The sequence below is a fragment of the Rattus norvegicus genome, chromosome 9 (assembly GCF_036323735.1).
Source record: "Rattus norvegicus strain BN/NHsdMcwi chromosome 9, GRCr8, whole genome shotgun sequence".
NCBI classification, from domain to species: domain Eukaryota; kingdom Metazoa; phylum Chordata; class Mammalia; order Rodentia; family Muridae; genus Rattus; species Rattus norvegicus.
Window position 1 is genome coordinate 13479897 of NC_086027.1, and position 27863 is coordinate 13507759.

The following is a 27863-nucleotide window of genomic DNA, read 5'->3' on the forward strand; positions in this document are numbered from 1 at the left end:
TGCTGGAATTCCCCAAGATTCACAGACCAAATCAAATTCAGGAAGGATGACCAAAATGTAGATGCTTCACTTCTTCCTTTAAAAGAGAAGAAGAATCCTTACTGAAGGGATAGGGAGACATAGTTTACAACAGAGCCTGGAGGAATGGCCATTCAGAGTCTACCCCACGAGTGACCTATACACATACAGCCTTCAAACTAGATAAGGTGGATGAAGCTAAGAGGTGCAGGCTGACAGGAACTGGATATAGATGTCTCCTGAGAGGCACAGCCAGAGCATGTCAAATACAGTGGAGAATGCTAGCAGCAAACCATTGAACTGAGAACTGGACCTCAGTTGGAGGAATTACAGAATGATTGAAAGAGTTGAAGGGACTTGCAACCTCATAAGAACAACCATGACTGCCAAGCAAAGTTCCCAGAGACTAAACCACTACCCAATCACTATACAGGGACTGTGCCATGGCTCCATCTGCATGTGTATCAGAGGATGGTCCTCTTGGGCACAAATGGAATGAGCAGCCCTTGGTCCTGCCTAGGCTGGGAAAGTGGATGGATGGTGAAGGGAACACCTTTATAGAAGAGGGGGAGGGCGATGGTATTCAGACTTATTTCTGGAAAACAAGGAAGGAATAACATTTGAATTCAAAATGAAAAATATCCAATTAAAATTCAACAACAACAAAATGGTGTTTAGAACTTCAAATTAAAAAAAGCCACAATCAGGAAACAGAATTGTATGCCTCTGGTTTTCTTCAAATATGCTCAGGGCCTGGGTTGGTTCTGGACCCAGGCTGAACCAAGCAGGTTCCTGCCACTGACTGCTCCTATATTCCTGTTTCCAGAGGCATCATGCAGATTAATATTGGGCAAGAGATGTGGGCAAAGTTGGGCAGAAGTGGTTTTCTGTCCTGTGGCATCAGGAGTATCTGCATTCCTGGGTGTTCAGCACTCTCCACCACGGGATTTGGGTGCAGGCTTCCTGATTGCTTTAAACTCCCTTATGCCACGTTTATATGTCCTGGGAGATATTACAGAGAAATTAATGTTTATCCCATTAATTTGTTCAACACTCTCATCCACAGAGTATAATTTAGAGGTAACTATATATTTGACAGTAAGCATACACAGTGGGTAATATATGCAATATGAAGTTGAAATTCACAGAGTTTGGAACACAGTGAACAGTGACTGTATAATTGCCTTTGAATCTCAGTCTGACTGGGAAGTGATTTTGATGCCCAGTCCCCATGAGAATGCAGAGATCCATCCCTCCCTGATAGCTGTGGGACTTCAGATGTTGACACTAATGATCAATAAAGAAGGTTCTTAAGAGTGAAGAGTTTGAGATTACTTTTTTTTCACCAGGATACACCCAATTTACATGATAGTAACCAGATGCAGGTTGTCAATATATACAGTCTATATCCTTATCAAAATAGAAAACCAAATGAACAAAACAACAAGACATAAATAACAAAACTTCAAATGAATAGGAGGAAAACCAAATAACCAAAATAATCAAAACTCAGCCACACTTTAAATAGAGGAGCTGCGCTAAGCATTTTTTGCTGCTCATTCTGCAGAATAGATTTATAGCCTGTGTCTTTCCTTGGAGACACAGTAGACAAGCAGTTACTGATGGTAATAATCTTTTCAAGAAGAGTGGAAGTAGGTCTGTTTTGTTGGAGTGGGGGTATTAAGGACAAAGCCATCCAATACTGAGTAGAAATGATATTACAGACTTTATCTCAAAGTCTGTCCAATGTTGTGAACTGATCTCCATGAAACTCTTCTGGATGACCCACCAGGACAATACACATTTACACGTGCACAGTCTTTCTGGATGACCAGCACCTCTTGATTGATGTGCATCAGCACTTCTCTGAGTCCCTCCAAAAGTTTACACTTGCTGGAGGGTGGGGAGGTGAAAGTACGGCCTATTCAATCCAAAGAAATAAAACTAAAGGAGGAAAATGCAGTTCACAATTGCTATGGACATTACAGATGAGATGCAATAGTGGTGTATTTGCTGTGCACACTTAGTTCTCCTCCTGTAGCACTTCTCTCCAAGGGAGATCTTGCCCTGGTTTGTGTCTTGTTCGAGTTTCTCCTGGAGAATTTCAGACCTAGCAGAGCAAAGGAATAAAGGTTTAGTGAGTGGTTGTCAATTCAGCTCTCCCTCTTTTTTTTTTTTATTAACTTGAGTATTTCTTGTATACATTTCGAGTGTTATTCCCTTTCCCGGTTTCCGGGCAAACATCCCCCTACCCCCTCCCCTTCCTTATTGGTGTTCCCCTTCCAACCCTCCCCCCATTGCTGCCCTCCCCCCCACAGTCTAGTTCACTGGGGGTTCAGTCTTTCAACTCTCCCTCTTACATCAGCTCTATTCAGTTGGACAATCCAGCATGACCTGTCAGCTGAGGTCAGTCCCTGCATCCCCAAGTGTCATAGAGTACCTGCTCTTGGATTTGTATCTCAGCTTTTAAAACTGCTAGAATTTGAACTGTGGACTATACACTGTATTGGAATTTAGAGAAAAATGAGCGTATTTTTCCACTGGTCCAGATATATTATGTTGAATAATAACATTGTACCTATGTCTGAATCTGAGTTCAAGAGAGGGATGAGCAACCTACAATACCATGTGGATGCCTTCTGGAGAAGATGCCTAGAATTGAGGTGAAAGTTCTGATTATGTTTGCAGTGTAGGAACCTGCCTAGGTTCCATTTTAAGCACTGTACCTGCAAATGCACAGAGAAGCCATCTCACATCAAATCCATGGGAATTGCATGGATCCTGTAATCACTGAGAATGTGCTCCATGCAAATCTTCCCAGCGTACACACGGACATTAAAGGTGATTGTGATGTAGAAACACACCAGCACCCCTGTAAGTCTATGGCTAGTGTAAGGCAATTTGTGAGAGGACAGAAGAGAAAATGTCCTCAGACCTTTCCAGAGAGATCACAGGAAGAAAGGAGTAGAACATAGCAAGAAATCCAGAGGATCATATATATTGTTTCATGGGCAAAATTCACATGAACTGTACCAGAACTATACTCTGAGTAGCTCTTTAGCTGCCTGAGGCTGAAATCCATGTAGGTGGTCATTCACCCAAAACGGGTACTTATATAGGGAAAGGATATTCAAATGGCTTCTTCCAGCCTGTGTTCCTACCTGAACATTAATGCTTAATGTAAAGACTCCCCAGTATACGCTGGAGGCATAAAAACAAATGTTGAGTGGGATATGTACATAGTGGCCAGAGCCTACAGACAGCTCAGTCAGTGATGTGCTGTCCTCCCATAAACCGACATAGACTCAGGGTTCTTTCCCCATTAACAATCTGGCTTAGCAAGTCCCAAAGGCTGTGTAGAGCTGTCTTGTTGCTCAGCAAAGGATCATATGTTGGTTGTAGACTAGACTCTTGTTCTTGTTCACTGTTTCAGACTTTCCCCAAAGTGTGCAGCTTCTTCTAATCTGAGCTGTCTTTACCATAGCCTGAGTGACTTCATGCCCAAAGCTAGAATCATAGGAAATCTCCATAACCAGGATCGAAATCAACAATTTTTCTCCCCGCAATGTGATTGTGCCACAGATATTTTGAGTAAGTACGTAAAAGCTTGCATGGATTTTCTCAGACTGAATCAGAATCTATGGAAGGGCTCCACCCTATGGTACACTTTTACTTCTTGCCTGATGGACGTCTGGATAGATTCTCCTTCAGGGCTACTCTGGGACCACTACAACACTGATGTGCCCTAGTTGCAATGGCAATACCTACTCCTTGTTGTGGAATCACTGGGTTAACTAAACCTTCTGTTCCACTTTCTGAACATGGCTTCTCATAGGGCTACCTGTTCTTACACTCCCAGACTCATCTGAAATTCATCATTTCTCCTAACTCCATTGAGGCTGAAATTAAGGGAGAGAAAATGATGTTGATTGACAGCACTTGCAGAATGCTACACAGATAACATAGGGGAGCGCTTTAGATTATCTGTGCACCAAAGGGGCTCCTGACACTGCCCTGTTCTTGCACCACCGCATAGCTATGGGGCTTTTGCTGGATGACAATACAACTCCAAGCAACTCAAATTCTCAATGAATAAAATCCAAGCCAAACTCCCAGCGGAAGCTGTAGTGTGCCAAGGTAGCTGGAGAGAAATGGTAGCAGGCCATGTGGAAAGCAACCTTGGAGAAGACACAGTGAGTGACACACCCTTCCAGTGGGCTTTCACCATTCACAAAGAACAGAGAAGCCGCATAAACTCATGGATTTTAGAGAGAAGCCCCCCTTACCTCCCTGTACTCCTTTCCTTTGATGTGCTCCAAAGGATTTCAATGCAGACCAGTAGTTTTACCCCTAATCACTTGAAAATCTAACTTTACAGGTGTTTTTGTGTCCTCTTTTTGGGGGGCTGCATTTCTACAGGACTTTATTGTCCTTCTTTTACACCATAACTAAAAGGGACCTGCAAGCTCCAGGCCTGTACCATTTGTTACCACTGTGAAACACGACTCACTTGAACATATTTCCCACTCCTCCCCCAGACTTCACGAGATAATTCTGTTACGGTATTTTTGAAAACAGAATAAATTAATACCTTAAGTGTCCTTTTGCTGTACAGAGCTGGATGGAGATGCCAAATGACTGGGCAGCTGTATTTCATGTTTCATGGATGTAAAGTGAACTCTTAGAGTACTTTTCTCATGAAACTTGGAAATAGAGGGAAACACATTCACTACTGCAAACACACACACACACAAACACACAGACATACACAGATACTCACTTGCACGCACAAATGAAAACTTTGGTCTTGTGCAGCACATTTCCTGTTGAGTGAGGAATTAGTGGGAGCTATGCTGTGTACAAGTCTCTTAGACTCAAGCAGGCTGTGCTGCCCTGGCCTGTACTCATTTCCACTTCAGGAAACCTTTCTATGCAGATACTTGTTGGTTTTACAAGTAAGTTACATGTTCTGCACAGATAGCCTAAACAATACAACATCAAATTCCCAAGAGAGAGATTCTAGGAAAAGACTCCATCAAGCTCTATGTTGACTCATCATAGGCCCCTCACTAAAACTACCCTGTTTCCTTCATAGAAGACCTTGGAACCATCAGACAAGACAGGGACTCATGGTCATTTACCAGGAATTTTTCATCACATTAGAGTTCATGTGATGTTAAAACAACCTCAATGTCAGTCAGAAGGAGGCTAAAGAAATAACATACCCTGACTTTTCTGAAATGCAGCACTGTGTACAATATTGAGAGGGAATCTATCCTTAAAGAATGCCATGCCCATGATATAGTCAGCAAAGCAATGTCAGCAGAGGGATGCACTCTAGGATTCCATGCAAGATCATGGTGAAGCCAATAAGACAATCCAGAATCTTCCCGGGGGATACCTCTGTTCAGGTAAAGTGAAGAAATCTAATCCTTATTTTGAAAATAGTTGAATGGTTTAAGAATGTGTTGAGACAAATAAGAGACAGGGCTCCACCTGGAACTGGACCGGTGATGCAAAGACTGCTGGACAGCACAAAAAAAGGAAGCTTCAAGTTTGTTGAGAGACCTAGGCTTAAAGGACGAAGTTGGATAATGACTGGACAAAACTGCATGTCATGAACTGGCCTCCCCGCATGCTCCCTAAGATGCAGATCAGCACAGCAATGCACCTTTCTTGGTGAGAATTGGGGGTATATACGGATAACTTTGTTCTTGAAGTCTCAAATCTCTCATGCCAACCCTCAGCCTTTGAGAAACCTTTTCCACATCCTTGGTCTTCTATCCAGCTTCAGATTGTAAGGCCCACATATGAACTCTCCAGGAGCACTCAAATAAGACAGGACTGACATGCTGCTCCTCAGGCTCTGTAGTTACCCAAGATCTATGAAGCATGAAGTCACCATCTTCATATACAGGGACATGAGGGGAGGAAGAACAAAAGCCACCACAAATGAGAACCGGTTCTTTGCCATTTCCACCAGCCTCTCCTCCTTGAAAACTACTTACTTCCTGGAGTCTCACAAGATCCCTGTAATGAAAATGAGCTCCAGGCTTTTGCTTCATCCCTCAAAGCCCTGTTCTAGTCTAAAGAGGGGCTCCCACATAGCACCCTCCACACACATGGCATGTAGTGCTGTGATATGTGATCAACCCATCTCCCTTAATAAAATGCAGATTCTCGAAGAGCAGGAGCATTCGCTTTCCAAACATGCAGTTTCCTGAAGAGGGGCTATCTCCACAGAAAGCCTTGTAAACCATCACATGAATGAACACTTGGATAAGACCTAGGTCAGGACATGGATCAGTCAATAGACAGTTACATTGGTTTGTCTATGTTTATGGAAAGACCTGAGGACAACCTGACCTGTAGGCCTAATCCTACCTGCTGTTCCTTTGCACTGGGGACACAGATGTTCATTCCGGCCTCTTCACAGAGCCTCTTTGCCTCCACACAGGATGCTGGCCGTTCAGTCTGCTCCACCAGCAGTTCTCTCTTCTCATTCAGCAAAATCTGTATATTGTTCTTCAATTGAGTTTGTTCACGCAGAAGCTGGGAGTGCCTGATGCTGAACCACAAACAAAAAAGGTAAACCCAGCCAGCTTCTATTTGCCTGTCACTCTTGCAAGTCAAATCATCCCTTCAAGGAATACCTCATCCCCAGACATCCCCAGAACAGAGCCACACTATACAAGTTAGCACCAATTAGAGGAGGTCAAATCCAGAATCCACATTCAACATGAATCAAAGTACTTCTGATAATCCTGACACTAAGACGGTTTATATAAATCCAGGAAGAAGAAATGGTCCATATGGGTGCTTATATGTCCATGATATGCTAAAACCATCTTCACGTAGTGGGAAAATCCCCTCTGAGGGGTAATTGAAGTCCCAATAGATATACAATCTTTCCATGTGTTTCTCATCGATCACAGATCTTTAAATCTTCTGTCAGAGTCCTAGAGATTCAGAGTTGATTGATATTCCCATCACAGTACAAAACTTTCTATCTAGAGGATCCTTAATGGGGAAAATAACAATTGGAGGGTCTTCTATACCCTTCACATGTAGGACAACTGAGTCCAAGAGCTACAAACATAAGACCCTTGCCAGGAGGCAGGCTTCTTGTTAAAAGTCAGACACTACAGAACCAGTGCCCTGACTTTGGTTCAATGTCATACAGGACAGGAGCATTCCCTGCCTAGTGCTGGGTTCTCATCTCTGTCAGCGACTCACCGGTAGGAACTGTTCACTTGTATGAGCTCCTTGTACCTGTCCATGGCCTCACTTTGAACTGGTCATCATTTGCATAGCCATCATTCTCATCTCATGTTCGGATTGAAGTATTGGCAATTCGACATCCAGCCTGTTGTGGGGCATGGCCCAAGAAAAAAATAACCATCTGAACTCAGGATTTCAGAATTAAGTGAATTGTAAATTAAAAAAACCCAATAAAAAATTGAAGTTTAAGAAATGTGGGGGGAGGGAAGAATGTGGCAAACACAAAGACCAGAGCAAAAACACAACAGTGAGACTCCAACAATTCTTTCAAGGAAATATTTCTACGCAAATCAGCAAAGAGTTATTTTGAAATATGGACATTTTCTAAGACTGTGGAGATATGGTTCCCCCAAGACCAACTGTACTGCAGTGGCTTGGGTCTAACAGATAGTTGTGATGATATTTCTTTTGTTTTGAAAACAGGGATTCTCAAACCTTGTTTCCTACTGTTCCATGAATTCCCAGAGGGCATAACTACTTTGACAGGGAAGAGGATTTGTAACCCCTCCTTCCCTCAGGAGAGTCCTATCTACCACCTAAGTAAACAGAAGATGCAAAGTGCTCAGTTGATCCATGTGGGCATCCCCACTATCATGACCTGCAAACTGTCCATCAGACATATCCTAAGATCCCATGAAACTCCCCAGACTCCCTGACCGAGAGCTTAATACCCACAAACACTTTCACATACTTACATACCAATCAATATACAAACACAAGCAGAATCCCAACTACATGCATGGAGGTGCCATAGAATCAGTGTATAATGAAAAAAATTAGAGGAAAAGAGGGATGACGTGCAGGCATTTCATCCCCTCACTTAGAGGCAGCAAGTGTGACCAGGTCCTTCTAGCTGTTGACAGAACCAATGCTAATCCAAGGAGCTCAGGGTCAAGTACAAAAGAGGTTGACCCTAAACACACAGGACCTAGCTTATCTCACAAGCAAATGCCTTCCAAATCTCCTTAAAATCCAGGATGAGAGGTAAACCTCTCTTGTGCTAAGAGGAAATCTTGGGTTAGCAGAGAGAAAGCACAAGACAGTGAACAGGTTACTGGCCATAATGACTACCTGTGGTCCCAATTATCATAGATATAAAGGTCCAGGATTTGATAAAATTCATCCCTCTCGAATTGACACTTCTGGATTTCAAATTTAAGTTCCTCCAGTTCCTTTAAACACTCCTCTTGCTTACTGATGACATTTTGGGATGATGCCTTCCTACCAAAACCTGTAAATAGATAAACCCAAGTGAATTTGCATATTTGGTGGCCCATGGGCAGAAAAGATCATTCTGAATCCGAAAAGGAGGTGAGGAAGGGGAAATGGTAGAGACTGGGTGAATCCCTTAAAGAGCAGAAAAGCTTTCTTAAAGGTGGATTCTTAAGCTATGTTATGTCCCTCTTCCCAACCTCTAATGCCATACACGTGCCACATTCACTATTACAGGACCCCTCACCCTGAATAGTATAACCTGACTGATACATAAACATCTGGGACGTTGTTATCTCATATCAGATGTGTTTCAGTTAATCCTGGAGTTTACTGCTTAGCACCATCAGGCTCTAATCATGTGTGTTCCACCCAAAGTGTCTGAGAACTCAATTCATTTCTCGGGGTGCATCCTTCCTTGTTCTCACCATCAGAGACTTATGTAACCTACAGTAATCTAGAGGAAGAAATGCTTCAACTCCCAACCATGGATGGTCACATTTTTAATCTCACTGTGCCTCCTCCTGCCATGCATTGACACTCACAGTTAAAAAGCTTCAAGAAAAGACACTGAAGGCTTACCACTTTCTGGCTTTCTCTCAAATTAAAGATCAGGAACTCCTGACTCTTGGTTTGCCTTTGAGAAATCCCAAGGCTCCTGCTTGTAAGGCCTAATCTTAGAAGGCACATCTCAAACATACCTCCTTGAGGATGTTCCCCAACTCTGCCCAGGACTCACCAAGCCTTCCCCAGAATGATTTCCTTCCTTCCAAGGAAGATGAGAGGAGGTCATCTTCCTTCAGCCTTGGTGTGGTCTCTCCTTGATCAACACTTTCCTTCTGAAATAGCCTGAGCGGCTGGTGAAACATGCCTGTTTGTGAACCCAAAGGGAACTGAAGGAATATCCCAAAGGCAGTTGGTGTCACCACAACACTGGTGACATCACAGAAGATTCTAGGGATCTCTTAGATACAATAGATTGTCCAGTGAAGGGCTTACTGATGATGCCACTGGGAAGTTCTATGACCTACCTGCTAACTAGCTCTCCAAAAATTGATCAATTTCTGTGTGGACCCTTTCCTCCAGTCTCTCATACATCACTGGGAATAGCATTTGGCAACCTCTATTGCTAAGCTAGATGTTTCTCTGTGCATCATTAGAACTCAACAGTGCTTTTGCTGGGGAGGGCTGCTTACAACCTGAATGAGAGAACAGATTTTTCTTGGCACCCAAATCTCTAGGGACCAAGGAAGAGGGAGTTTTTTCTTAAAAGTAAATCTACTACTCGAGACAATGCATGTGACACACATTTCGATTCCTAAGGTTTTCCTTTTTATGGAGGCCAATATGTTTCTTCTAGACCTCTGAGTGTATAAAACCTGGAAATATTTGCTTACTGTGCAGTCCTTGACAGTTGACATTGTTTTTATTTACATATCCATGTATTTCACAAAATCAATGGTCTATTATCTTATTTTTTTAGAATAAAAACTCCTTTTTTTCTTGAAACATAGGGATCAACTACAGGGCATATATAAAATAATAAATTTCTGTACCTTTTATATATTAAGTTGGACATCCTCCCTTTCTCAAATATAACAAGACAGTGAAATCGGACATCAGCGAGCAAACGTCAACCTGGACCTTGTGTTACCACATTGTAACCACATAGCCATCCCTTCTCCAATATCGTTCTTCCTGAATTTCCAAGTCCAATCCTGAGGATATTTGGGGCTGCACGCTAATCTTTTATTCAGAGCAAACATAAAAATCAGGCGGATGGGCAGGGAGTGGAATGGCCTAAGGTTAGGCTAAACCTCAATTTTAATGGGTCCATAAGTTCAGGAGGGAGTCCATTTGGCATTGTCATCTGTGGCTTCTGTGTCCTTATCCTGGGTGTGCTGACTCTGTGATACGATGCCACCTCACCTCACAGATGTCAGGGTGAAAATCATGTATGAGTTTTCTGGGAAGAACTCTGCCTTTTACTACCATCTGGAGTTATACAACATAACTATGCACAGCTCAGAAGAGAGGGGTGGAGATTGTGGAGGCCTTAGAAGTTGAGGATCTTTTCTGATTAAGGCACATATTTTTTCCTATGTAATTTTTCCCTTGCTCTTTCACTAATGATGGTTGACTTCATTCCTGGCCTGAAGTCAACTGGATTCCAAGGTTTGGGATTAGGGAAGCCCCTCTTTTTGAGATGACAGGCCCAGCAAGGGATCCCACTGCATACAGGTTCCTATTCCCAAGGAAGTTGTTGCTGCAGAATCACAGCATGGGGGCAGCAGCACAGGACATCTCCCAGCTTTCTCTCCTGCACCTGCAGCACTTTTAATAAGGCTGTTTGTTTGTTTGTTTGCTTTTTATTGGAAATACCTACAAAGCTGGTCAAAATTAATACGTGCCTTTAATACCAGCACCCACAAGGTATTTTTGTTTTTGCTTTTGTTTTTGTTTTATTTCATTTCATAATTTCTGTAATTGTTGTTAGGATTCTTATTGTTTTCTTTGGTAATTCCCTCTACCTCTTCACTCTGTACCTAGAATGTGAAGCCTATGCTCTGCATGGTCCTATTACTCATGTTAAGAATTTTATTCTTACCACCAACACCACAGATGATCACATTATTTACTTTCAAATCAGGAAAACAGGCATAAAGAAGAGAGCTATGTTGTTTGGTCTCAGGTAACCAGCCAATCAGGAGTGTAGGATGGCTTCCCAATGTTTTGGATTAGGTAAGCTTCTGTTATTGAGATGAAAGGCCTCTGTTGAAACCTCCAGTTGAGTAACAGAGAGCCTGGAAAGACTGAAAGAGAGGTTGCACCTTGAAGGTGAAGGCTGGCCCTTCAGTGCCTCTGCAGCCTGAGGCAGAGTTCTGTTGTGAACACAAGAGCACTTGGCCAGAGATCATAGGGGACTGCATTTTGCTTGAGCCCTGAGACCTGGATGAGCAGAGGCCTCCACAGTCCTGATAAAGGGAAGCAGAGCCACATAGATGTGAGGGAACAATGGATCTTTGAACTGCATGTTCTCCACCTCATTTATCTTGTATACATAATATATGTAAATGACAAGGGCATCCTACTTTATCACATCTAGTCTCTCTATCTGTTAAAGCATGTGCAAATGTAAACACAGTAGAGTTAGTTCAGCAATACATTGTATCCCATTTTGTTAAAGAACTTTGTTTTATTTCTATTTATATATTTTTTCTTTTTCACTTTACGTTCTGCTCACTGACTACTGATACTTAATTCCTCTCCCACAATCCTTCCCCAATTCTCCTGGCACAGTCTTCTCTGAGTGTATGAGGGCCAACTGTCTCAGTACCTCCCTTCTTTTACCAAAGCCTTTTCTGGTTGCATTGGTGAGGATGCTGGTTTTGAATGCCTTGGACTTGGCTTTCTTCATGCTCCAATTTGCTGGCTTTTGGAAGTTTGTGAAGAAATGTCTGTGAACTTGGTCCTTCATCCAGATGGTACACAAGAGGCAATGGTTTTGTTAATATTTTTGAGAGTATATTTCAATCAAACCTCTCCTACTAATATCCTAACAATGACAAAGGTAATGGGAGGCTACACATCTATTTCATTAGTTTTCAGTTCTTCTCAGAGCAGCAGTGTAGAAGCCCACAAAGCTGGCAAAGTGAAGTGAGGTCAGGCAGGGGTCTTAAGAGCACAGTCCTACATTCTTAGAGTAACTCCTAGGGATTTACCATATCCATACACCCGTAGCTCCATATGCACTGGACCCCAGGGAAGTGCTCAACATTCATTGCTTTTGCCACGCAGTTTGCCACAAATGTTAGAAATCTGAAAAGTTCAGGAAAATTGAGGTGTGAATAAGTCCCAGTTACTGGAGTAAGCTCAAACAGTCTGTGACAACAAAGAACTGATTGAGCATCCAAGAGACAAGACGCTCACCAGGATCATAGTTTTATCCCAGTAAGAAAATTTGAATAATAAGTCTTCAGGTGAAAAGATAAATTAGGAGGTCATAGACCTAAAAGTTTTATCCTTTGCCCTCAGGGGAGCAGCCATTCTGTCAGCCTTTCCTGGCCCTTGGTCACAGGATCAGAGTTCTCACCTGGAAGCAGGGTTATCTGGAAGGCACATAATACATATCCACAGACTCCTCTTTGGGTACAAACTGATAGGCAACTTCAAGGCTTAAAGTCATTGTCTCTCTCTCTCTCTCTCTCTCTCTCTCTCTCTCTCTCTCTCTCTCTCTCTCTCTCTCAGCTTGAGGCTGCACACACGCTGCATTCTTTTGTACATTCCGGTTTTTTTATTGCAGTTTTCTTTTCTCAAACTCCCACAATCATGTACACGTCTGTTCATTACCCTTTCATTCTCACACACACTCTTCATACACACCTCACACATATCTCACACACACCACATGCACTCTCCTGTCACATACACACACATAATCTTCACACACACCTCACACATATCTCACACACAGCACATGCACTCTCCTGTCACGTACATACACATAATCTTCATACACACCTCACACATATCTCACACACACCACATGCACTCTCCTGTCACTCACACACACAATCTTCACACACACCTCACACATATCTCACACACACCACATGCACTCTCCTGTCACTCACACACACAGTCTTCATACACACCTCATACATATCTCACACACAGCACATGCACTCTCCTGTCATGCACACACACAGTCTTCATACACACCTCATACATATCTCACACACAGCACATGCACTCTCCTGTCATGCACACACACAATCTTCACACACACCTCACACATATCTCACACACACCATATGCACTCTCCTGTCAGGTACACACAATCTTCATACACACCTCATACATATCTCACACACACCACTTGCACTCTCCTGTCACTCACACACACAATCTTCACACACACCTCACACATATCTCACACACAGCACATGCACTCTCCTGTCACGCACACACACAGTCTTCACACATACCTCACACATATCTCACACACAGCACATGCACTCTCCTGTCATGCACACACACAGTGTTCACACACACCTCAAGTTCTCTCCTCACTCATTCTCAAATGCTCTCCTCATGCTCTCTCCCTGGCTCTCACATTTGTTCTCAGACTTGCTCCCTCATTAGCTCCCTCATTAGCTCCCTCATTCACTCTTCACATTCTCTCTCCACTCACTCTTCACATGCTCTTCTCATGCTCTCTCATTTGCTCTCACATTTGTTCTCACATTAGCTCTGTCATTTACTCTCTCATTCACTCCCGCATGCTCTCTCTCATTTACGCTTCACATGTTCTGTAGCCTTTCTCTTGCCCCAGTCCTTTATTAATAATCCAAAGGCGGGTAGAAAAAAGAGATTTTATAATCATTGCCAAATCAAATGCAAAGAATGACTACATCTCACCAAGAACTAAGAATTACAACTGTTCTCCAAAGTTTCAGGCTTGCCCTAAACCCAGGCCTGTGGCCAATATAATAATAATAATTGTAAACTTATCATGATTTTAACTTTAACCATTTACTTTTATACTTCAGAGTCCAAAGCTCCGAGATCAGCTAATTGCATTTTCCTGTGAAGCTCTAATGATAAATGACATAGGCAAAACTGCCAGGCAGTGGCCAGAAAGAATCAAGGTAACCCTTAGCACAGTAATTCCACTAGCGTTCTGTTCCTTGCACACAATGACTCTCATAAGGGTTCCAGTAGTTAGACTTAGTTTACTAGTATATTATTTTATATATTCTATACTTCCTTAACTAGTCTATAATATTATGTAAAACTTACTTCCTAACTTCAATAACTTTTTCCTTTCTTAGGGTCCCAATGTTGGCTCTAATTCATTTTCTCTTATTTTCTTCAAGCTGTCTTTGCAAGTCAAACCCTAATCTAGAACTACAATTCTGCAGTTATTACATTTTTTCCAAGATGAGAATACACAGTATCCACCTGGGCCACTAGGGCTGTGCTGTGCTGTGCCCCTATGCGTCAATTTCCAATTGTCTAAGAATCATAACATCAAGGAACATCTAGTTTCAAAGAATTCACCAGAGCAGAAGGAGAAAGAATTAGGAAAGTCAGATATAATACAATAATTGTGCACACCAAGGCCAACTGATAGGCAGTCACACACAAATGAAATCTATAAAGCCGTTGTCCAGGGCTAAGGTTTTGAGAAATGGAAACAACCAGTTTTTACAAAAAGCTACTGCGGGCTACTGAGATGTCTCCATTGTATGTTGTCCCCAGCATTAGCCAGAACTCAGACAACAAAGGGAGGTCAAAAGGATACAGATTGGAAAGGAAGAAGTCAAAATATCACTGTTGCAGAGGATAGGGTAGTATACATGGGACACCCCAAAAGTTACAACAGAGAACTCCTAAGCCTGATAAACAACTTCAGCAAAGTGGCTGGGTATAAAATTAACTCAAACAAATCAGTAGCCTTCCTCTACACAAAAGATAAACAAGCTGAGAAAGAAATTAGGGAAATGACACCTTTCATAATAGTCCCAAATCATATAAAAATACCTCAGTGTGACTTTTATCAAACAAGTGAAAGATCTGTGTGACAAGAACTTGATCATCTGAAGAAAGAAATTGAAGAAGATCTCAGAAAATGCAAAGATCTCCCATGTTCATGGCTTGGCAGTATGAAGATAGTAAAAATGGCCATTTTCCCAAAGTGACCTACAGTTGCAATGCACTCTCCATCAAAATTCGATTGCAATTCTTCATAGGGTTAGACAGAACAATTTGCAAATTCATTTGGAATAACAAGTAACGCAGGATAGCTAAAACAATCCTCAACAATAAAAGGACTTCCCTGGGAATCACCATCCCTGAACTCAAGCAGTTTACAAAGCATTAGAGATAAAACTGTATGGTATTGGTACAGAGACAGGAAGATAGACCAGTGGAATAGAACTGCAGACCCAGAAATGAACCAGCACACCTATGGTCCCTTGATTTTTGACAAAGGAGACAAAAGCATCCAGTGGAAAAAGGATAGCATTTTTAGCAAAGGGTGCTGGTTCAAATGGAGGTCAGCATATGGAAGAGTACAAATCATCCTCTTCTTATTGCCCTGTGTAAAGCTTAAGTCCAGGTGGATCAAGGACCTCTACATCAAACCAGATCACTCAAACTAATTGAAGCAAAAGCGGGGAAGAATCTTGAACACAAGGACACTGGAAAAAATTTCCTGAACAAAACACGAATGGCTTATGCTCTATGATCAAGAATAGACAAATGGGACCTCATAAAGGTACAAAGCTTCTGTAAGGCAAAGGACACTGTCGTTACGACAAACCAGCAACCAACAGATTGGGAAAAGACCTTTACTAATCCTACAACTGATAGAGGGCTAATATCCAAAATATATAAGAACTCATGAAGTTGGACTGCAGGGAGACTAATAACCCTATTAAAAATTGCAGTTCAGAGCTAAACAAAGAATTCATAGCTGAGGAATATGGAGTGGCTGAGAAGCACAAAAAGAAATGTTCAACATCTTTAGTTATGTGGGAAATGCAAATCAAAACAACCCTGAGATTCCACCTCACACCACTCTGAATGGCTAAGATCAAACACTCAGGCTATAGAAGACGCTTGCAGGGATGTGAGAAAGAGGAACAATCCTCCATTGTTGGTGAGATTGCAGACTGGTACAACCATTCTGGATATCAGTCTGGAGGTTCCTCAGAAAATTAGACATAGCACTAGCGGAGGACCCAGCAATACCTCTCTTACACATATACCCAAAAGATGCTCCAACATACAACAGGGCACATGCTCCACCATGTTCATAGCAGCCTTATTTATAATAGTCAGAAAATGAAAAGATCCCAGATGCCCTTCAACAGAGGAATGGAAACAGAAAGTGTGGTACATCTACACAATGGAGTACTACAGAGATATCAAAAACAATGACCATGAAATTCATAGGCAAAGAGAATGAACTAAAACATATCATCCTGAATGAGTTAACCCAATCACAGAAACACACACATGGTATACACTCATTGATAAGTGGATATTACCACTAATGCTCAAATTCTCCAAGATTCACAGACCAAATGAAACTCAGGAAGGATGACCAAAATGCTGATTATTCACTCCTTCCTTTAAAGGAGAAGAAGAATCCCTATTGAAGGGATAGGGATGCAAAGTTTAAAACAGAGCCTAGAGGAATGTCCATTCAGAGTCTACCCCACATGTGGCCTATACATATACAGCCTTCAAACTAGATAAGGTGGATGAAGCTAAGACGTGCAGGCTGATAGGAACTGGATATAGATGTCTCCTGAGAGGCACAGCCAGATCATGTCAAATACAGGGGTGAATGCTAGCAGCAAACCATTGAACTGAGAACTGGACCTCAGTTGGAGGAATTACAGAAAGATTGAAAGAGCTGAAGGGACTTGCAACCCCATAAGAACAACCATGGCTGCCAAGCAGAGTTCCCAGAGACTAAACCAGTACCAACCACTATACAGGGACTGTGCCATGGCTCCATCTGCATGTGTATCAGAGGATGGTCTTTTTGGGCACAAATGGAATGAGCAGCTCTTGGTCCTGCCTAGGCTGGGAAAGTGGATGGCTGGTGAAGGGAATATTTTATAGCAGAGGTGGAGGGTGATGGTATTCGGACTTATTTCTGGAAAACAAGGAAGGAATAACATTTGAATTCGAAATGAAAAATATCCAACTAAAAATCAACAACAACAAAACGGTATTTTGAGCTTCGAATCAAAAAAAGCCACAGTCAGGAAACAGAGAATTGTATGCCTCTGGTTTTTTCAAATATGCTTGAGGCCCAGGTAGGTTCTGGGCCTAGGCTGAACCAAGAGGGTTCCTGCCACTGACTGCTCCTCTATTCCTGTTTCCAGAGGCACCATGCAGATTAATATTGGGCCAGAGATGTGGGAAGAGCTGGTCAGAAGTGGCTTTCTGTCCTGTGGTCTCAGGATAATCTGCATTCCAGGGTGTTCAGCATTTTCTGCCCCAGGATTTGGGTGCAGGGTTCCCGATGCCTTTAAACTCCCTTATACCATGTTTATATGTCCTGGGAGGTATTACAGAAAAATTAATGTTTATCCTATTAATTTGGTCAAAACTCTCATCGACAGAGTATAATTTAGAGATAACTATATATTTGACAGTAAGCATACACAGTGGGTAATGTATGCATGATGAAGTTGAAATTCAGAGTTGGAAACACAGTGCACAGTGACTGTATAAATGCCTGTGAATCTCAGTCTGACTGGGAAGTGATTTGATGCCCAGTCCCCATGAGAATGCAGAGATCCATCCCTCCCTGATAGCTGTGGGACTTCAGATGTTGACACTAATGATCAATAAAGAAGGTTCTTAAGAGTGAAGAGTTTGAGATTACCCCTTTATTGACCAGAATACATCCAATTTACTGGATAGTAACCAGATGCAGGTAGTCAATATATACAGTCTATATCCTTATCAAAATACAAAAGCAAATGAACAAAACAACAACAGATAAATAACAAATCTTCAAATGAATAGAAGGAAAACCAAATAACCAAAACAATTAAAAATTAACCAAACTTTAAATAGAGGAATTGCACTAAGCATTTTTTGCTGCTCCTTTTGCAGAATAGACTTATAGCCTGTGGCTTGCCTTGGAGACATAGTAGACAAGCAGTTAGTGATGGTAATCATCTTTTCAAGAGGAGTGGAAGTACTTCTGTTTTGTTGGAGTGGGGGTATTAAGGAAAAAGCCATCCAACACTGAGTATAAATGATATTACAGACTTTGTCACAAAGTCTTTCCAATATTGTGAACTGATCTCCATGAAACTCTTCTGGGTGACCCATCAGGACAAGAACAAATTTACACGTGCACGGTCTTTCTGGATGACCAGCAGCTCTTGATTGATGTGCATCAGCACTTCTCTGAGTCCCTCAAAAAGTGCACACTTGCTGGAGAGAGGCAGGGTGAAAATACAGCGTATTCAATCCAAAGAAGTTAAACTAAAGGAGGAAAATCCAGTCCACAATTGCTATGGACATTACAGATGAGACGCAATAGTGGTGTATTTGCTGTGCACACTTAGTTCTCCTCCTGTAGTTCTTCTCTCCAAGGGAGATCTTGTCCTGGTCTGTGTCATGTTCGAGTTTCTGCTGGAGAATTTCAGACCTAGCAGAGCAAGGGAATAAAGATTTAGTGAGTGGTTGTCAATTCAGCTCTCCCTCTTACATCAGCTCTATTCAGTTGGATAATCCAGCATGACCTGTCAGCTGAGGTCAGTCCCTGCATCCCCAAGTGTCCTAGAGTACCTGCGCTTGGATTTATATCTCACCTTTCAAACTGCTAGAATTTGAACTGTGGACTATGCACTGTACTGGGATTAAGAGAAAAATGAGCATTTTTCCCACTGGTACAGGTATATGACACTGAATAATAACATTGTAGCTATGTCTGAATCTGAGTTCAAGAGAGGTATGAGCAACCTAGAATACCATGTGGATTCCTTCTGGAGAACATGCCCAGAATTGAGGTGAAATTTCTGATTATGTCAGCACTGATGGAACCCGTCTAGTTTCAATTCGTAACCACTGAATCTAGAAATACACAGAGAAGCCATCTCACTTCAAATTCATGCTCACCGCACAGATCTTGTAATCACTGAGAATGTGCTCCATGCAAATCTTCCCAGCGTACACATGGACATTAAAGGTGATTGTGATGTAGAAACAGAACAGCACCCCTGTAAGTCTATGGCTAGTGCAAGGCAGTTTGTGAGAGGACAGAAGAGAAAATGTCCTCAGATCTTTCCGGAGAGATCACAGGAAGAAAGGAATAGAACATAGCAAGAAATCCAGAGGATCATATATATATTGTTTCATGGGCAAAATTCACATGAACTGTACCAGAACAATACTCTGAGTAGCTCTTTAACTGCCTGAGGCTGAAATCCAGGTGGGGTGGTCATCCATCCAAAAAGGATATTTATATAGGGAAGGATATTCAAATGGCCTCTTCCAGCCTATGTTCCTACCTGAACATTAATGCTTAATGGAAAGATTCCCCAGGATTCGCTGGAGGCATAAAAACAAATGTTGAGTGGGATATGTACATAGTGGCCAGAGCCTATAGACAGCTCAGTCAGTGATGTGCTGTCCTCCCATAAACCGTCATAGACTCAGGGTTCTTTCCCCATTAACAATCCGGCTTAGCAAGTCCCAAAGGCTGTGTAGAGCTGTCTTGTTGCTCAGCAAAGGATCATATATTGGTGGTGGACTAGACTGTTGTTCTTGTTCACTCTTTCAGACTTTCCCCAAAGTGTGCAACTTCTTCTAATCGGAGCTGTCTTTACCATAGCCTGAGTGACTTCATGCCCAAAGCTAGAATCATAGGAAATCTCCATAACCAGGATCCAAATCAACAAATTTTCTCCCCGTAATGTGATTGTTCCACAGATAATTTGAATAAGTAAGTAAAAGCTTGCATGGATTATCTCACACTGAATCAGAGTCTATGGAAGGGCTCCATCGTATGGTACACTTTTACTCCTTGGCTGATGGACGTCTGGATAGATTCTCCTTCAAGGTTACTCTAGGACCACTACAACACTGATGCTCCCTAGTTGCAATGGCAATACCTACTCCTTGTTGTGGAATCACTGGGTTAACTAAAACTTCTGTTCCACTTTCTGAACATGGCTTCTCATAGGGCTACCTGTTCTTACACTGTCAGACCCATTTGAAGCTCATCATTTCTCCTAACCCACTGAGGCTGAAATTAACTGAGAGAAAATGATGTTGATCGACAGCACTTGCAGAATGCTACACAGATAACATAGAGGAGCGCTTTGGATTATCTGTGCACCTAAAGGGATTTCCTGAAACTGCCCTATTCTTGCACCACAGCATAGCTATGGGACTTTTTCTGGATGACGATACAATTCCAAGCAACTCAAATTCTCAATGAATAAAATCCAAGCCAAACTCCTAGGGGAAGTTGTAGTGTGCCAAGGTAGCTCAAAAGAAATGGTAGCAGGCAATGTGGAAAGCAACCTTGGAGAAGACACAGTGAGTGACATAACCTTCCAGTGGGCTTTCACAATTCACAAAGAACAGAGAAGCAGAATAAACTCATGGATTTTTCTAGAGAAGCCTTGCCCTTACCTCCCAGTACTCCATTCCTTTGATGTGCTCCAAAGGATTTCAATGCAGATCAGTAGTTTTGCCCCTAATCACTTGAAAATCTAACTTTACAGGTGTTTTTGTGTCCTCTTTTTGGGGGTTGCATATCTAATGGATTTTATTGTCCTGCTTCTACACCATAACAAAAAGGGACCTGCAAGCTCTAGGCCTGTACCATTTGTTACCCCTGTGAAACATGACTCACTTGAACATATTTCCACTCCTCCCCCAGACTTCACACGATAATTCATTCTGAAATTTTTGGAAAGAATAAATTAGTAATTTAAGTGTCCTTTTGCTGTACAGAGCTAGATGGAGAAACCAAATGACTGGGCAGCTCTATTTCATGTTTCATGGATGTAAAGTGAACGCTTAGAGTACTTTTCTCATGAAACGTGGAAATAGAGGGAAACACACGTTCACTACTGCAAACACACACACACACACACACAAACACACATATACCCACACACACATATACCCACACACACACCACACACACACACACACACAAACACACACACAAACACAGACACACAGATACACACTTGCATGCACAAATGAAAACTTTGCTCTTATGCAGCACATTTCCTGTTGAGTGAGGAATTAGTGGGAACAATGCTCTGTACAAGTCTCTTAGACACAAGCAAGATGTGCTGCCCTGGCCTGTACTCATTTCCACTTCAGGAAACCTTTCTATACAGATACTTTCTGGTCCGACAAGTAAGTTACATGTTCTGCACAGATAGCCTAAACAACACAACATCAAATCCCCAAGAGAGATTTCTAGGAAAAGACTCCATCAAGCTCTATGCTGACTCATCATAGGCCCCTCACTAAAACTACTCTGTTTCCTTCATAGAAGACTTTGGAAGCACCAGAGGAGACAGTGACTCATGGTCAGTTTCCAGGAACATTTGATCACATTAGAGTTCCTGTGGTATTAAAACAACCTCAATGTCAGTCAGAAAAAGGCTAAATAAAAAACATACAGTGAATTTTCTGAAATGCTGCACTGTGTACAATATTGAGAGGGAATCTATCCTGAAAGAATGCAGTGCCCATGATATAGTCAGCAAAGCAATGTCAGCAGAGGGTTGCACTCTAGGATTCCATGCAAGATCATGGTGAAGCCAATAAGACAATCCAGAAACTTCCCGGGGGTAAAGTGTTCAGGTAAAGTGAAGAAATCTAATCCTTATTTTTGAAATATCTGAATGGTTTAAGAATGTGTTGAGACAAATAAGAGAGGGGGCTCCACCTAGAACTGGACGAATGATGCAAAGACTGCTGGCCAGCACAAAACAGGAAGCTTCATGTTTGTTGAGAGACCTAGGCTTAAAGGACTAAGTTAGATAATGACTGGACAAAACTGCATGTCATGAACTGGCCTCCCCGCATGCTCCCTAAGATGCAGGTCAGCACAGCAATGCAACTTTCTTGGTGAGAATTGGGGGTACATATGGATAACTTTGTTCTTGAAGCCTCAAGTCTCTCATGCCAACCCTCAGCCTTTGAGAAACCTTTTCCACATCCTTGCTCTTCTAACCAGCTTCAGGTTGTAAGGCCCAGTTATGAACTCTCCAGGAGCACTCAAATAAGACAGGACTGACATGCTGATACACAGGCTCTGTACTTACCCAAGATCTATGAAGCATGAAGTCACCATCTTCATATACAGGGACATGAGGGGAGGAAGAACAAAAGCCACCACAAATGACAATGAGAACCATTTCTTTGGCATTTCCACCAGGCTCTCCTCCTTGAAAACTACTTACTTCCTGAGTCTCACACGATCCCTGTAAAGAAAATGGGCTCTGGGCTTTTGCTTCATCCCTCAAAGCCCTGCTCTAGTCTAAAGAGGGGCTCCCACATAGCACCCTCCATACATAATGGCATGTAGTGCTGTGCTGTGTGATCAACCTATCTCCCTTAATGAAGTGCAGATTCTCAAAGAGCAGGAGCATTTGATTTCCAAACATGCAGTTTCTTGAAAAGGGGCTATCTCCACAGAAAGCCTTGTAAACCATCACATGAATGAACACTTGGATGAGACCTAGGTCAGGACATGGATCAGTCAATAGACAGTTACATTGGTTTGTCTATGTTTATGGTAAGACCTGAGGACAACCTGACCCTGAGGCCTAACCCTACCTGCTGTTGCGTGGCACTGGGGTCACAGATGTTCATTCCGGCCTCTTCCCAGAGCCTCTTTGTCTCCACAGAGGATGCTGGCAGTTCAGTCTGCTCCACCAGCAGTTCTCTCTTCTCATTCAGCAAAATCTGTATATTGTTCTTCAATTGAGCTTGTTCACGCAGGAGCTGGGAGTGCCTGATGCTGAACCACAAACAAAAAATGGTAAATCCCAGGCAGCTTCTATTTGCCTGTCACTCCTGCAAGTCCAATCATCCCTTCAAGGGTCCTCATCCTCAGAAATCCCCAGAATAGAGCCACACTATACAAGTTAGCACCAATTAGAGGAGGTCAAATCCAGAGGGCACATTCCACAAGAATCAAAGTACTTCTGAAAATCCTGGCACTAAGACGGTTTATATAAATCAAGGAAGAAGAGATGGTCCATAAGGGAGCTCGTATGTCCATGGTATGGTGAAACCATCTTCATGTTGTGGGGAAAGCCCCTCTGAGGGGTAGTTGAAGACCAAATAGCTATACAATCTTTCCATGTGTTTCTCATGGATCACAGATCTTTAAATCTCCTGTCAGAGTCCTAGAGATTCAGAGTTGATTAATATTCCCATCATGGTGCAAACCTTTTCTATCTAGAGGAACTTTAACTGGGAAAATAACAATTGGAGGGTCTTCTACACCCCTCACATGTACGACAACTGAGTCCAAGAGCTACAAATCTAAGACCCTTGCCAGGAGGCAGCCTTCTTGTTAAGAGTCAGACACTACAGAACCAGAGCCCTGACTTTTGTTCAAAGTCATACAGGACAGAAGCATTCCCTGCCTAGTGCTGGGTTCTCATCTCTGTCAGCGACTCACCGGTAGGAACTGTTCACTTGTATGAGCTCCTTGTACCTCTCCATGGCATCACTTATTGAGTTGGTCATCATTTGCATAGCCATCATTCTCATCTCATGTTCAGATTGAAGGACTGGCAATTCGACATGCAGCCTGGGTTAGGTCATGGCCAAAGGAACAAATAATGTTTTGAACTCACGATTTCAGAATAAGGTGAAATGTAAATAAAAATATATAATAAAAAATTTCAAATTCAAGGAATGGTGGAAGGGAAGAAAATGGCAAACTCAAAAACCAGACCAAAACCCAACAGTGAGACTCAATCCACAGAAAATATTTCTATGTAAATAAGCAAACATTTGTTTTGAAATAAGGACTCCTTGGAATCCTGAGAGATATGGTTCTGCAAAGACTCACTATATAGGAGGGGGCAGAGCCTGAGAGCTGCCTGTTTGGGAATAACAACTGTCAAGACCACAGTGACCATTTCTAGGTCACAATAAACAATCCCTGGATAGTTAAAAAAATAAAAAAACTAAAGATCAAAGCAGGTGAAACAAATTAGGTAAAATCAGACTGTTCTCTCTATTACTTAAACTCAGTATGTTCCACATACTTGCTCCTTCAAAGTATTTGTACTGGTTAAGTTTATTATCCTGGGCACAGGAAAACAGAGTCACGGTACCAGTTGGAGGGACCTGACCTTCAAGAGCTGGCCAGGTGAGCATGATGGAATTGACTAGTTTAGGAAGAAGATTCCTCCAGTCTGTGCCACAGCTTTGGGCCCAAGAGAAAGCTGTGATGACATTTCTCTTGTTTTGAAAGCAGGTATACTCAATCCTTGGTTTCTATCATTACATGAATTCCCAGAGGGTATAACTATGTTTGACAGGGAAGAGGATTTATAGCACCTCCTCCCCTCAGGAGAGTCCTGTGTGCCACCAATGTATACAGAAGGAGCAAAGTGCTGTGTTGATCAATGTGGGCCTCCATGTACTCATCACTATCATGACCTGCAAAGTGTTGATCAAACAAATCCTCAGACCCCATCAAAGGTCCCAGACGTCCTGATCCAGAGTAAACCACCAACAAATACTGCCACATACATACACACCAACCCATATCCAAACACACTTAGAATGCCAACTACATTCATGGAGGTGCCATAGAATCAGTGTATAATGAACAAATTCAGAGGAAAGAGTGATGACGTGCAGGCATTTCATTCACACACACAGTTGCAGAAAGTGTGACCAGGTCCTTCCAGCTGTTGACAGGACCAAGGCTAATCCAGGAGGCTCAGGGTCAAGTACAAAAGAGGTTGACCCTAAACACACAGCACCTAGCTTATCTCCCAAGCTAATGCATGCCAAGGCTCCTTAAAATCCAGGATGAGAGGTGAAACTTTCTCGTGCTATGAGGAAATCTTGAGGTATAAGAGAGAGAGCGAAAGACAGTGAACAGGTTACTGGGCATAATGACTACCTGTGGTCCCACTCATCATAGATATAAAGATCCAGGATTTGATAAAGTTCATCCCTCTCGAATTGACACTTCTGGATTTCAAATTTGAGTTCCTCCAGTTCCTTTAGACACTCCTCTTGCTTACTGATGACATTTTGGGATGATGCCTTCCTACCAAAACCTGTAGACAGATAAACCCAAGTGAATTTGCATATTTGATGGCCCATGGGCAGAATAGATCATCCTGAATCCGAAAATGAGGTTGAGGAAGGGGAAATGGTAGAGACTGGGTGAATCCCTGAAAGAGCAGAAAAGCTTTCTTAAAGGTTGATTCTTAAGCTATGTCCCTGTTCCCAACCTCTAAAGCCATACACGTGCCACACTCACTATTAAACAACCCGCAGCACTGAAAGTTATAATATGACTGAGACATAAACATCTGCGACATTGTTATATCAGATGTGGTGCAGATAATCCTGGAGTTCATAATGACTTCATAATGTTTAGCACCATCAAGCTCTAACCAAGTGTGGTCCAGCCCAAAGTGTCTGAGAACTCAATTCATGACTAGGGGTGCATCCTTCCTTGTTCTCGCCATCACACACTTATGTAACCTACAGTAATTTAGAGGATGAAGTGCTTCAACTCCCAAACATGGATGGTCACATTGTTAATCTCACAGTGCCTCCTCCTGCCAATCATTGACACTCATAGTTAAAAAGCTTCAAGAAAAGACACTGAAGTCTTACAACTTTATGGCTTTCTCTCAAATTAAAGATCAGGAACTCCTGACTCTTGGTTTGCCTTTGAAAAATCCCAAGGCTCCTGCTTGTAAGGCCTAGTCTTAGAAGGCACATCTCAAACCTACCTCCTTGAGGATGTTCCCCAACTCTGCCCACGACTCACCAAGCCTTCCCAAGAATGATTTCTTCCTTCCTGTTTCACTAGAGAGGGGGTCAGCTTCCCTCTGACCTGGTGCGGTCTCTCCTTGATCATCACTTTCCTTCCGAAATAGCCTGAGCAGCTGGCGAAACATGCCTGCTTGTGAACCCAAAGGGAACTGAAGTAATATCCCAAAGGCAGTTGGTGTCACCACAACACTGGTGACATCACAGAAGATTCTAGGGAGCTCTTAGATACAATAGAGTGTCCAGTGAACGGCTTACTGGTGATGTCACTGGAAAATTCTATGGCCTACCTACTAACCAGCTCTCCCCACACTGATGAATTTATGTGGGGACCCTTTCCTCCATTCTCCCATGTGTCACTGGGAATACCATTTGGCAACCTCTATTTCAAAGCTACATATGTCTCTCTGCTTCATTAGAAGTCAACAATGCCTTTGCTGGGGAGGGTTTCTTACAACCCTGAATTGGAGAACAGATTTTTCTTAGCACCCAAATCTCTAGGGACCAAGGAGGAGGGAGATTTTTCTTAAAAGTAAATCTACTACTCGAGACAATGCATGTGACATGTACTTCGATTTCTAAGCTTTTCCCTTTTTCTGGAGGCCAATATATTTCTTCTATACCTCTGAGTGTATAAAACCTGGAAATATTTGCTTACTGTGCAGTCCTTGAAAGCCGACATTGTTTCCATTTACATATCCATGTATTTCACAAAATCAATGGTCTATAATCCTATTTTTTTGCAATAAAAACTCCTTTTCCTTGGGAACATAGGGATCAACTACAGGGCATATATAAAACAATAAATTTCTGTCTGTTTTATATATTATGTAGGACATCCTCCCTTTCTCAAATATAACAAGACAATTAAATTGGACATCAGTGAGCAAATGTCAACCTGGACCTTGTGTTACTACATTGTAACTACATAACCATCACTTCTCCAATATCCTTCTCCGTGAATAGACAAGTCTAGGCATGAGAATATTGGGGACTACAACATGATCTTTTACTTGTAGCAAACATAAGAATCCGGAGGACGGGAAGGGAGTGGAATGGCCTGAGTTCAGGTTGAACCTCAATTTTAATGGGTCCATACGTTCAGGAGGGAGTCTATTTGGCATTGTGATATATGGATTCTGTCTTCTTATCATAGGTGTTATAATAATTCAACATGAATGTGTGCTATAATGCCAGCCACCTCAGAGATGTAAGAGTGAAAATCATGTCTGACCTTTCTGGGAAGAACTCTGCCTTTTACTACCATCTGGAGTTATACAACATCACTATACAAAGCTCAGAAGAGAGGGGTGCAGATGTGCGGGCCTTAGAAGTTGAGGATCTTTTCTACTGATTAAGCCACTTGTTTTTCCTATGTAATTTTTCCCTTGCTCTTTTACTAATGGTGGCTGACTTCTTTCCTGGCCTGAGGTAAACTGGAGTCCAATCTTTTGGATTACCGAACCTTCTAATTTTTGAGATGACAGTCCCACCAAGGGTCCTACTGCATACAGAAGGTATGAATAAGTCTCAGGGGCTGGAGAAAGTTAAAAACGTCTGTGACAACAAAGAACTGATTAAGAAAACAAGAGCCCAGCTGCTCATCAAGATCACAGTTGTATGATAGTAAGAAAATGTGAATAGGGCTCAGGTGAAAAGATAAATTAATTAGGAGGTCATAGGCCTAGAAGGGTTATCCTTTGCTCTCAGTGGAGCTGCCATTCTTTCTGCCATTCCTCGCCCTCTGCCACAGGACCACAGACTTCCCCAAACAACTGGCTGGCCTTGGTCAAAGA

General features: G+C 42.3%; 1 protein-coding gene across 4 annotated transcripts; it reads right to left on the bottom strand.

Moving 5' to 3' along the window:
* Positions 1 to 1086: 1086 nt before the first annotated feature.
* LOC134480500 (uncharacterized) lies at positions 1087 to 27028 on the bottom strand. Of its 4 annotated transcripts, none has more exons than XR_010054924.1 (5): positions 9251 to 10238; positions 8371 to 8530; positions 7255 to 7384; positions 6403 to 6586; positions 1087 to 2128 (listed from the first exon to the last, which is right to left on the bottom strand). XR_010054924.1 is itself a non-coding variant. In XM_063268000.1 (5 exons), exons 1-5 carry the CDS (start codon positions 26193 to 26195, stop codon positions 2123 to 2125), a joined length of 612 nt encoding a protein of 203 aa, XP_063124070.1. In that variant the 5' UTR covers positions 26196 to 26869; the 3' UTR covers positions 1087 to 2122. The 4 variants fall into 4 exon arrangements, 3 of the variants coding, with proteins under 3 accessions (XP_063124070.1, XP_063124072.1, XP_063124071.1); XM_063268000.1 differs by lacking the exons at positions 6403 to 6586; positions 7255 to 7384; positions 8371 to 8530; positions 9251 to 10238 and adding exons at positions 22864 to 23047; positions 23717 to 23848; positions 25181 to 25340; positions 26066 to 26869; XM_063268001.1 differs by lacking the exons at positions 1087 to 2128; positions 6403 to 6586; positions 7255 to 7384; positions 8371 to 8530; positions 9251 to 10238 and adding exons at positions 17913 to 18700; positions 22864 to 23047; positions 23717 to 23848; positions 25181 to 25340; positions 26066 to 27028.
* Positions 27029 to 27863: the final 835 nt, after the last annotated feature.

Coding starts and splice junctions, on each gene's coding strand:
- LOC134480500 (XM_063268000.1), bottom strand. CDS start 26,195: ATGTTTCGCCAGCTGCTCAGGCTATTTCGGAAGGAAAGTGATGATCAA. Junction 23,849..25,180: donor TATGATGAGTGGGACCACAG/GTAGTCATTATG, acceptor GACCTAACCCAG/GCTGCATGTCGAATTGCCAG. Junction 23,048..23,716: donor CAAGTGAACAGTTCCTACCG/GTGAGTCGCTGA, acceptor TTTGTGGTTCAG/CATCAGGCACTCCCAGCTCC.